Source organism: Monodon monoceros, unplaced genomic scaffold (genome assembly GCF_005190385.1).
Source record: "Monodon monoceros isolate NGI ecotype Baffin Bay Population unplaced genomic scaffold, NGI_Narwhal_1 Super_Scaffold_18, whole genome shotgun sequence".
Taxonomy (NCBI): domain Eukaryota; kingdom Metazoa; phylum Chordata; class Mammalia; order Artiodactyla; family Monodontidae; genus Monodon; species Monodon monoceros.
The window spans coordinates 168,652,457-168,664,511 of NW_021703774.1; the positions used below are offsets into that span (position 1 = coordinate 168,652,457).

At 42.6% G+C, this 12,055-nt stretch overlaps 1 protein-coding gene across 1 annotated transcript in view; it reads left to right on the forward strand.

Moving 5' to 3' along the window:
- FBXO42 (F-box protein 42) overlaps nucleotides 1–11,997 on the forward strand; it is a 93,949-nt gene extending 81,952 nt beyond the window's left edge. The window contains exons 5-10 of the mRNA XM_029228344.1: nucleotides 5,687–5,840; nucleotides 6,658–6,768; nucleotides 8,101–8,197; nucleotides 8,679–8,735; nucleotides 9,638–9,754; nucleotides 10,268–11,997. Coding sequence (XP_029084177.1) covers nucleotides 5,687–5,840; nucleotides 6,658–6,768; nucleotides 8,101–8,197; nucleotides 8,679–8,735; nucleotides 9,638–9,754; nucleotides 10,268–11,383 — 1,652 coding nt within the window. The 3' untranslated portion in view covers nucleotides 11,384–11,997. The remainder of the gene's footprint in view (nucleotides 1–5,686; nucleotides 5,841–6,657; nucleotides 6,769–8,100; nucleotides 8,198–8,678; nucleotides 8,736–9,637; nucleotides 9,755–10,267) is intronic.
- The last annotated feature ends 58 nt before the right edge of the window (nucleotides 11,998–12,055 follow it).

The window sequence follows — 12,055 nt, forward strand, 5'->3', positions numbered from 1 at the left end:
ATGATATTTAGACTGTCTAGAGCCCCAGTGACCTCATATTTTGAAGGCAGGCCGAGAAAGGTCCTAATGAGTAGAAAACCTCCATTTATAAGTTTTCTTGAAGGAAGGGTATTTATTTTATCATATGTCACCATGATGATAATAGGCCTTTTAACTGTGGAAGGTCTTCTGTTGTCAGACTGCCCTATACTGTACAAGATTTCCAGTGACTCATCCCCTCTCTAATGTCATAGGTGGGTGTGTTAAACAACCATGTGATGTCATTCTAGCTACTGTGTGGAATGAATTGCTTGCACATAGGTGCAGTTCTTCAAAGTTTAGGACCTGATATTTTATCTAGGCATAGTCCATATAAAAGTTACTTTCCTTGCCCAATAACGTATGGTCATTTTGTTTGTTTGTTTGTTTTTTAATAAAGTTTGTAAATACTACTCTTTACATAGCTTGCTTTTCTTGGAACTTTAAAACAGCAAATAAAGGTATGTAATTTGAAAATGAGTTTTCTTGTTTTTCTGAGAATTCTGGTAAAGATATTGTTTGCTTTCCAGAACTCGGATAAATAGACTGTTTATTCTTTAAGATATAGAAATTGCCAAAATTCATTGACCTCTGCAGTCTCTGATCTCACCATAAATTTAATTCATTTCATTTGTGGACCTTGCATTAAGATAATTGGGAGGGGAATTGAAGACCCTTTGCTTTAAACAAATTCAAAATAGGAAATATGTAAATTTTAAAAATGATAAAATTAGGGGCTCTTGGCAAAGGCTTTACAATATTGATTTCTTCAAGTAACAGGAATTTTAAAGTATCCAATTTGCAACAAATAATGTAAGCATTACGTGCATGATTGGGTCACAGAAAATTTGACACACCAGTGTCTTTGACCTCTTGTTGCTGCACCAACTGTACAGAGGTTGTATGTTGAATTCTGTGCCCTCCCTCCCCCCTGCTTCATTTGTTCCTGTAGGGTAATTTTCCCCCCACTTTCCTTATAAATTGAGGTGGAGAAGCACAATTTAACTTTTCAGTATGACTCTATATAGCTGTCAAGATAGTATGATGCTGAAATTAAAGCTTCCATATGTGACAAAACAGACCTTGGAAATTTTGGATGAGAGGATTCTCCTACTTCTTTGGATAAGAAGTAGAGGGAAATTTTTTGGCTTTCTTAAAGGTCAAGATATTTGAGAAGTCATTTCAGGAAGCCCTTATTTAAGATAATCCTTAAGGATTGATTTATCATTGTCACTGGTCCCAGTTTACTTTCTTTGGAGAGCCTGGAGAACAAATAAAGGGTTCTGTCTATATTAGAGGTAGAGTGTGACCCAGAGCCTTGTGGAAAAGAGTTCCTAAGAATAGCCTTCTGTTCAATTTACTTATCTCTCTGTCTCTTCTAGGTCTGTGGCTTTAATTAATTAAGATTTAGGTTGTAGGGCTTCCCTGGTGGCGCAGTGGTTGAGAGTCCGCCTGCCGATGCAGGGGACGTGGGTTCGTGCCCTGGTCCGGGAAGATCCCACATGCCACAGAGCGGCTGGGCCCGTGAGCCGTGGCCACTGAGCCTGCGCGTCCGGAGCCTGTGCTCCGCAACGGGAGAGGCGACAACAGTGAGAGGCCCGCAGAAAGAAAGAAAGAGAGAGAGAGAGAGAGAGAGAGAGAGAGAGAGAGAGAAAGGAAGGAAGAACGGAGGGAGGGAGGGAAGGAGGAAGGAAGGAAGGAAGAAAGGAAGAAAGAAAAAAAATAGATTTAGGTTGTAAATCAACTCTATTTCAATTAAAAAAACTTTTTAATACAAAGGAACTTAAAAGAAAAGATTTAGGAAAGAACTTTTTCAGCTTTGAAACACTCAGACCTTTTGAGGTGCCTGACTTGTCTGTGGTAACTACTCAGAAGGAATGTATCTGTGTGCATGAAGAACAATCTAGAGAATGAGTATAAGCTATGCCTCGGTATTCTCATCTGTAAAATGGAAATAAAGGAACTTCTTTGGTGGTCCAGTGGTTAAGACTCCACACCTCCACTGCAGTGGGCACAGGTTTGATCCCTGGTCTGGGAACTAAGATCCCACATGTTGTGTGGTATGGCCAAAAACAAAAAAAACATAAAATGGAGGTAAAACTAGAGTTTTGGAAGGATTAAATTACTTAATACATGCAGAGTACTTAGAAATGTGCTTAGCATATAATAAATGCTCAGTAAATATTAGTCATTATCATTAGTAGCAGTATTAATAGGTTTTTTTTAAGTCTTTTAACTTTATTTTTTATTAATTAATTTTATTTTTGTCTGCGTTGGGTCTTTGTTGCTGCACGCAGGCTTTCTCTAGTTGCAGCGAGTGTGGGCTACTCTTCATTGTGGTGCACGGGTTTCTCATTGCAGTGGCTTCTCTTGTTGCAGAGCATGGGCTCTAGGCGCACGGGCTTCAGTAGTTGTGGCACACGGGCTTCAGTAGTTGTGGCACATGGGCTCGGTAGTTGTGGCACACGGGCTTAGTTGCTCTGCGGCATGTGGCAGCTTCCCGGACCAGGGCTCAAACCCGTGTCCCTTGTATTGGCAGGCAAATTCTTAACTACTGCACCACCAGGGAAGTCCCAGTAATAGTTTTAAGTAGCAGTAATTGTAATTTCTCTTAAAAGTCAGTCAGGTCACCCATCCATCCCTACCACCTTCCCCATACCCTGTGAACATAGGCATAGAATTTATAAAGTTAAAATCGTTTGTCTAAAGTAGTACTGTCTCTGTAATGCTGGAAATGTTGTGTATCTGTACTTTCCAATTCAGTAGTCACTAGCACATGTGGCTAAATGGTGACTGTGTTGGGCATGCAGGTCTAAAGTATAGTCTTTACTTGGGTTTGATTTTACATATTGTTATGTTTTACAAACACTCTTTTTGATTCTATGACTAGTTTTTCCCCTTAAGAGGTATGTATTCTTATACTACATTTGTAATCTCTTTACACCCAGCAGTGGTAAACGTTGGTTTGCCTTGCCTCATAAAGTATTGGTAATTTATTTCAAAAGATATTATAGGAAATACATAGTACACATGAAAGAGCAAACCTTAACTAGTCTTATCATGTTAACCATTGGTTTTTGTTTCCAAATCATAATTCAGTATATTTGAGTTACCCTTCTGGGACTTGGGATGACCTCCTTTTCATATCATGTAGCATCAGTTACAATTTCATTTCTATTGTACTTTCTTGAGCTAAATAGTTACTCTGCCAGGAATACTCTAATCATATTGTAGTAGTTAAGTATGTCCACCAGTTCAGTTCTGTTCTCATAAACTTTGTGCCATGTAGAAAGCAGTACTATCAGATGTCTGTGGCCAATTGACCTGGTATTAACGTCGTATTAATTTGCTTTAGCAATGATAATAACAATACCAGGCACTGTCCTAAATGCATTATGTGATTTAAGTCATTTAATTTTCCCAACCACTCTTTTATATGGATATTCCTTGATCTATTTAGACACTGCAGATAAGCATCCTTGTATCTTTTCTTTTTTCATTTGCCCAGCTATCTTGTTAGATTAATCGCTAGAAATGGAATTTCTGATTCAGAGCGTATGCACTTAAACTTTTTTGATACAAACTGGTCATTTTAAGTTAAAAATCCTATTTTTGTTTGTTTCCATGTTTTGCTTATTGGGGGAACCTTGGTATGCTGCTTCACTTTTCTGTGGGGGGAGGGTGCGCCTTGCAGCTTGCGGGATCTTAGTTCAACAACCAGGGATAGAACCTGGGCCCTCGGCAGTGAAAGCACAGAATCCTAACCACTGGACCACCAGGGAATTCTCTGCTTCTTCACTTTGTACACTCAATTTAAAAGCTGGGATTTCCAGTATCTCAAATTCAAATCCAAATTTTAGTCTGGAAAGTTTTTAAGCTACTACTCTGCTGAAGTCTGTTACATATTTTATTAGCTTTTTCCAACTTTTTCACAGCACTTAGGAGTTCCAAAGTAGGGGCAAGAACTTGAAGCTTTGTTTGGTATTTCACAAATTAAATCCTTTGGGGGTAACACTAGCATTTTAACTAGACTGTTGTATTAGTTAGGCTTTCTAGTTGGGCTAGGAGGCTTCCTCCTAGGAGGGCAAAAGTTTTTAACCAGAAATCATGAGATTGTATGCAAGACAACATATCATGAGTAGCCCCCTTAGTCGTGATTCCTGTGAGATATGAGGATAGCAAGAACTGACTCATGGAATACTTCACCTAGTGTCTCAGCAAGAACCATTCCTAGAGAAGACTTGTTTCTGTGGTCAGATGCTGGTCTGGATTGATGTGTGTTCTACTAGAAAAGTATTCAAAATATCTGATGCTCACTCCATATTCTGAGTGCCGCTACCTTCCTAGTAAATCATGTTGTTACTCTTTTTTTTTTTTTTTTTTAACCACACCACGAGGCTTGTGGGATCTTAGTTCCCTGACCAGCAGTTAAACCCAGGCCCTCAGCAATGAGAGCACAGAGTCCTAACCGCTAAACTGCCAGGGACTTTCCTCATGTTGTTACTCTTAAGTTGCATCCCAGGGAAGATAGTCCTCTTCTCCACCTTCTCAACCTCAGGACTGTGTAATCAACACCATTAAAGCAGACTGAGCAGGGCTTTTCAAACTGTGTTCCCGTACCTCTTGCTGAAGGGGGAGGCCAAGTTATCCACTTAAATTGGAGCACCTCACAGCTATCATGTTAATATACTGCTGGGATTCTTTCTGCTTAAGATTTCCTTTGAAAAATAGATCGTATAGCTTTAACAACAACAAAAATTCTTTTTAATATTCCAGTATTAGTAAATACTGGATGAGACAAATTACTTTGGTCTTAAGCAAACTAAAGGTGGCAGGTAGAGTAAGAGATTGGGAGAAATAGTTATTGTTTCAAAGACAAGAAGCTCTGAAAAATGATGCTCCTGTGGGACATTTGTTAGCTGTAAAGTTTTCCAGCATAAGCCAGATTTCTATTGTTTCGAAATTTGAAATCATAGCTCAGAGGTCCAGCCTGGAGGGCCTTAGTAGCCACTCTTGGCTGCAGTTTCATTGGAATGCTTTCATATCAGGCCTTGAAAGTCTGCTTCCATTGTGCTAGTGAGGCCCATAGCTAGGGGCCCAAAGGTCACTATGTTAACATTTGACTTATAGGACAAATGAGAACTGCATTCTGCCTCCTTTTTTTTTTTAACCTATGTTTGCTAGCAGCAGTTATTTTTAAGTTGTATCTAGCCTCTATATATACTCCTCCCCGGATCCTTTACATGCTTTCGTTTGTGATCTCTGTTAAGCTTATTGAAGGGACGGACAGGAGAGTCAACATTTATTGAGTACCTGCTATGTGCCCAGCACTGTGCTAGGTGCTTTGAATATACTGTTTAATACTCAAAACAACCTTATGAGATATATACTCTCATCCCTAATTTCAGGTGAGCAAACTAAGCCTGAGAGAGACTAAGTAACTTTCCTCTAATTCAGGTTTCTTTACTTCAGTTATAAAAGACGTATAAATTGGGGATGGTTTTCTCTCAGACCTGCAAACCCAGTTTTGTCTCCTCCTCTTCCTTATGCTTTGTAGTATTGGTTCCTGTTTTGCCACTCTTCCAGGAAAAGGTGATCTATAGACAGCCTACTTATGGTTTTTTGTGAGGCTCTGAATCCTAACCATGCTGTTATTGACTTCTCCCAGGGTCCTATCCTTCCCCGAAAGCTGGCGCGACTCTGGTTGTATACAAGGACCTGCTGGTGCTGTTTGGTGGTTGGACACGGCCAAGCCCTTACCCCCTACACCAACCAGAGAGGTTCTTTGATGAAATACATACTTACTCACCCTCTAAAAACTGGTAAGCCACAAAGATAAGATCCTTTCAATCTGGAGTAGAAGATTTAAAATGTTTGGATTCCTTATCTTTTTTTGTGTGTCCAGGAATCTCTCTGAGATATTTGATGAAAGCTTTGGACTCTTTTCCCAGAAAAACAAAATTTTTACATATGCAGATTTTGCCTACAGTTTCAGAGGGTTTACAGGACCCCCTTAAAACTTGAAGTTAAGAACGTTTATTCCAAAGAGAAAATGTAGAAGACATAAATTTATTCCTCTTCCAAGAAAAATGATGAGACAGTTGAAGAATAGAGAGCTCTTCAGCTTTGGCTACTGATTCCCCAGGAGTGCTATGGATCCAGATGATTCTTTACTCCCTGCTTTGTCCCCAAGACTGACTTCCAGTTGTTTTACAAACTTGTCTTTTTTAAATGACAGTAACCTCTGTTCCTTGTAATGGACTACTTAGTACAGGGCTCTTGGCAGCCGCTACTGATCAGATCAGGCCTCTAGGAAGAAATAGCAGGTGGTGTTCCTTCAGCAAACTAGGCCGAAGCAGCTAAGGAACCATAATGGAATCCCTTGTCATTGCTTTCTCATCACTCTACCTCCAAGCCATACACATTGAGAAGCTGAAAGTGTACATAACGCTAGCAGATTCGTAGAAAAGGCATAAATACCTTGTGGCATCCTCCATATATTATCCTAACAGTTTCTCTACTGAAGGTGATAGGATTGTCATTTTAAATGGGTGCCTGCTTACTGTTTTCCACCTTAAACACATAAGACCAGAAGCAGAGGGGCTGACTTCTTGGCTTCCTCCTGTCTTTTTATATTAGGTGGAACTGCATTGTGACAACCCATGGCCCACCTCCCATGGCTGGGCATTCTTCTTGTGTGATAGACGATAAAATGATTGTCTTTGGCGGCTCCCTAGGATCCCGGCAAATGTAAGTATATTTGGTTTGCTCGCTATCAACCTGAACGTAAATACTCCTGGAAAAGTAAACTAGGTCAGAAAAGTAAACTAGTCAGGGTCAGTATTCCTGAGCATGGTTCTAATTAATCCAATAATTATCTCACCCCCTAGTATTCCATTTTTTGATTCTAGTCATAGACCAATAAGTTGAAAAACTTGCTCCATAGAATCAAGGCTATGTAGAATCTCTGTTTTGCTTGATATGTGGTTCAATTCAGTGGGATCAGGTTCTGATGGGGCCTCCACCTTGTCTGTTTCTGCCTGTGCCTACAGAAGGCCACCCTCCAAGAAGCAGAGTACTTTTCCTTCTTCTCCTTTATGGCGCAGCTTTAGAGAAGCAGAGAGGTAGATTGACAGGACAGGCGGAAATGGTTCACTCTCCAAATAGGATGGATTGAGGGAATGGGTAGGAGCAAGAAAACTGTGTCAGGCCTGACATCCCCTGTGAGGTGGTTCTCCCTGCCCACTGCCCTCCACCTCTGGCCACAACTGGCAGCCCAGGCCAGGCCCAGAGCAGAGTCTGTCTGAATCACTGTGTGTCTGCTTTGGCGTTAGCAGCAGTAGCGGTCGTTTCCTCTGTGCTTTGAAATGGAAGTTGATGAGCTGTCAGCAATAAAACCATTCCAGATCCAACCCTGTTCCCCCTCAGGGTACTTTCCATCTTCTTATTTTAAAACGGTATGGAGGAGACAATGTGAGCTCTACCCTCCAGATGAGAGGGTTTAGGGCTTAAGGTATTGGAGTTCTTACTCCTGTGTTTCTGTGTGTGAATAAATGACCATAGAGAGGGGACCGTAAAATAGAGACTGCCATTTAGGAGTCTGTCCTTGCCATACTGGTCCCTTGAGGGTTGGAGATGCCAATTTGTCCTTGATAAAACTGCAGCTTTCGTTAGCCATGGTGAAATTACCTTTTGTAGCCAAAGTCAATAAATCTTTATCTCCTGGACAATGATAGAACTGCCTTTTGAATAATTTTTTTCTCTTCCTTGTGGGTTTTGCCTTTGAAAGACTATATCATGACTAGTATCTATTTCCTGCTATCACCAATTAATTAACTCTAACTCTAGGTATTATTGTTTGGCTACAGACATGACTCAAATGAGGCCTTATGGGTCAATGGAAAGAGCAAAGGTTTGAAGCTCTCCTTTCCAGGGAAAGGAGGGGAAGAAAAATATAGTTGAGTGCTAGCTATGAGCATGACACTCTTGGGGGGCATCCTTATGAATGTAACTTCATTTACATCAGTTCTTGTGGTCCCTGAGAGCTCCCAACTGCTTCATTCTTTTGTCCTTGTCTTATAGGAGCAACGACGTCTGGGTCCTTGACCTCGAGCAGTGGGCGTGGTCCAAGCCGAACATCTCTGGCCCTTGTCCTCATCCTCGAGGTGGCCAATCTCAGGTGCTCAGAAATTAAAATAACTATTCAGCAAACACTGTAGCATCTTTCAGTTAGGACAGGAGAGGGAGGAGGGAGGCAGGTAAGATGCCAACATACATAAGCCAAAGAGAATTTATCATTCTTTCTTGCTGGTATTTATTTTTCAACTTCTAATGGTTTATCATTATTTTTGTTGGCTTTATATTATGCCTCTCCTGAAAGCATTTACTTTGCTTTTTTATTTTTCAAGAGAACCCTGCATTTTATGTGGTTGGCACTCTCATGTTAATAATGTTTGATCAACAAAGAATCCATTCAGGTGAATCGTCAGCAATTTGTTTACAAGGATCAGAACTGACGTGGTTTGGGTAATGGAGATCTTATGGTAAATAGAAGACTCTCATTTGGGAGCTGAGTAGACTATTTTCATTTACCACTGAAGTATAGGAGGTCAGATGCCTGTGTCTTTGTAGGTTTATTTTAAATTTCTACATCTCCCCAGATTGTCATAGATGATGCAACTATTTTAATCCTTGGAGGGTGTGGCGGTCCCAACGCTGTGAGTATTGCTGGTATGGCGTTCCCATGCACACGCTGCTAAGTATTCAAAACTTGCTTCCCCTGTCTCATCTTGTAAAAGTGTACAAGGCCATTTCTGTAGCATTTTTATTTAGAAAATACCTTTTCCACTTTGGGTATGTAGCCTTTGTATTTTCTGGCCTTCTTCTCCACTCTCTTTTTGCGGAGGGAGGCTTTTCATCAGAGACATTCGTCTATTGAATATTCATATCTAAAGTCTTCCTAACTCCCACTTAGTCTTTGGGCTATAAGGTTTGCTGCTGTCATTTTTTCAAGGAGGGGTGGGACAGAAAAGCAGGTGGATAATGGCCAGAGTTCACATGGAATTTATTTAAGAATGCAGATTCAGGGCTTCCCTGGTGGCACACTGATTGAGAGTCCGCCTGCCGATGCAGGGGACATGGGTTTGTGCCCTGGTCCGGGAAGATCCCACATGCCGCGGAGCGGCTGGGCCCGTGGGCCATGGCCACTGAGCCTGCGCATCCGGAGCCTGTGCTCCGCGATGGGAGAGGCCACAGCAGTGAGAGGCCCGCGTACCGCAAAAAAAAAAAAAAAAGAAAAAAAAAAAGAATGCAGATTCAGACTTGCTGGATATGTATTATCTACCCTTTCATCAGTGTGCACACACACACATACACACATAAAACCACAGGCAAAATTCAAAACCACTTAAAATTGATTCATGGGGTCACAAGTACAATTTCATGTGCCAGGCCAGTGGTAATATATGAATGAATGAATGGCTAGAGATTTTGCTGTTCTTTCTGAAGAATTCACACACTCTATGACAGACAGCACAACTTTGAGATTCCAGCTCTGTGTGTGTATGTGTTTTGTGACATGTACCACACCTGAGTCCTGTTGTTGGTGCTTCTCTTACAGCTGTTCAAGGATGCTTGGTTGTTGCACATGCACTCAGGTCCCTGGGCCTGGCAACCACTCAAGGTGGAAAATGAAGACCATGGGGCCCCAGAACTGTGGTGCCATCCAGCTTGCCGAGTAAGTAGGGAACTGACAGGCCAGCAGAAGGAGAGATCCTGAACTCTAAAGCCAAATTAACTCATCAGATTTCCAAGCAACTTTGTATGGAAATTGAAAACCCCTTGATGTCACAAAAGAGGTGGACATTGACCATAGCTTTTTGGGTATTTCTCACATACATGAGCCACTAGATGGAAAAACTTAACATGGGCCCCACTTATCCTTTAAGCCCCAGCTTTAAGCATCTCTTTGTCTCTAAAACTTGCCCCAGGGTCCCCCAAACAAATACTTGATTCCTTCCTCCACTCTACCCCTATTCTGTAGATATAATTCAAATGGTAGCACATGTCTCCCTGTAGCAACAAATTGTTCCCATCTATCCCCACATCTAGCCTAGAGGGCAGACTGCAATCTTTTCACCTCTACATCTCAGGTACCTACAAAACACGTGGCACATCCCAGATGCTCATGATAAAATGTTTGATGGTTAAATGAGTGATCAGAACTGAGCACAGGTTTTTTGTCTTCCAGGTAGGGCAGTGCGTGGTGGTCTTCAGCCAGGCTCCTAGTGGGCGAGCCCCACTCAGCCCCAGTTTGAACTCTCGCCCATCACCTATCAGTGCCACTCCTCCAGCCCTAGTTCCCGAACCTCGAGAATACCGGTCTCAGTCTCCGGTAAGGAGTATGGATGAAGCTCCCTGTGTTAACGGCCGCTGGGGAACACTGAGGCCCAGAGCGCAAAGACAGACCCCCTCAAGTTCCCGAGAAGGAAGCCTTTCCCCAGCCAGAGGCGATGGCTCTCCCATCCTCAATGGTGGGAATTTATCTCCAGGATCAGCAGCTGTAGGTGGCTCTTCCTTGGACAGTCCTGTACAGGCTATATCTCCTAGCACTCCATCTACCACTGAAGGACATGACCTAAAAATGGGACTTTCTTTGGCCCCCCGACGAGGGTCACTACCAGATCAGAAAGATCTAAGATTGGGATCAATGGATCTGAACTGGGATCCGAAACCTGCTTCCAGTAGCAGTCACATGGATGGTGTGGACAACAGAACAGTTGGGGGAAGTTTGAGACACCCTCCTGAACAGACAAATGGTGTGCATACCCCACCACACGTGGCCAGCGCCCTTGCAGGAGCAGTTTCCCCAGGTGCCCTGCGTCGGAGCCTAGAAGCCATCAAAGCAATGTCGTCCAAAGGCCCCCCAGCCTCCGCAGCACTAAGTCCTCCTCTGGGGTCTTCTCCAGGCTCCCCTGGGAGCCAGAACCTGAGCAGTGGAGAAACAGTGCCCGTTCCCCGCCCAGGGCCTGCCCAAGGAGATGGACATTCCTTACCTCCCATTGCCCGGCGCCTGGGCCACCACCCTCCACAGTCCCTAAATGTTGGCAAACCCTTGTACCAGAGTATGAACTGCAAGCCCATGCAGATGTACGTGCTGGACATTAAAGACACCAAGGAGAAGGGGCGAGTCAAATGGAAAGTATTTAATAGCAGTTCTGTGGTTGGACCTCCCGAAACCAGCCTGCATACGGTGGCACAAGGCAGGGGTGAACTCATCATATTTGGAGGACTCATGGACAAGAAGCAGAATGTGAAGTACTATCCAAAAACAAACGCCTTGTACTTTGTGCGAGCAAAGAGATAATATGTTCTAAAACCCTTTCCCTTCCTGTGGCTTTTAATTTGGAATTTTCCAGCGTGCAAGCATTTGGACTGAGAATTGAGAAAACAAGGGACAAAATTACTCTCATAAACCAAACCCCAATTCCCAACCTCACTCACTCCAGGCTGGGATCAAATCTCCATTAAGAAAAGAATTATATAAATATATATTATATAGCCAACTCTGTTTACAAAGAGGGAGAGAGCTCCGTCCTGGTTCGGATAAAATTGTTGCTGTGTTTTAGCAGAGGCTGTGCTGCCTGTTTCTACTTTGCTGACAACTAGACCAAGAATTTAGGGAATAGATGAATACCAGAACCTTACTGAAGAAACTGCAGAGCCACCTGTAAATCTTATTTGGCCTTCTTAGAGTTAGAAAAAGAAAGGGCATGTGTAAGATGCACGACTAGAGGTTTCAGATTCCCATGCTTCAGGGGCTGGCAGGGTAAAAGTAACCTGTAGAAAACTGTTCTCCTCCCCGCCCTGCCCCGCCCGCAGAGGACCTGTGAAAACTTCTCTTTGCAGTAATGCCCTGTGCCTGGCCCTGTTCTGCTCTTTGTGACTGAGGAAAGTTACCCAACAAGGGATTTTGTTCCACGTTTGTGTGCCGGGATCATCCTGAAACAAAGTTTATGCAGAAACACCTAGTGTCCAT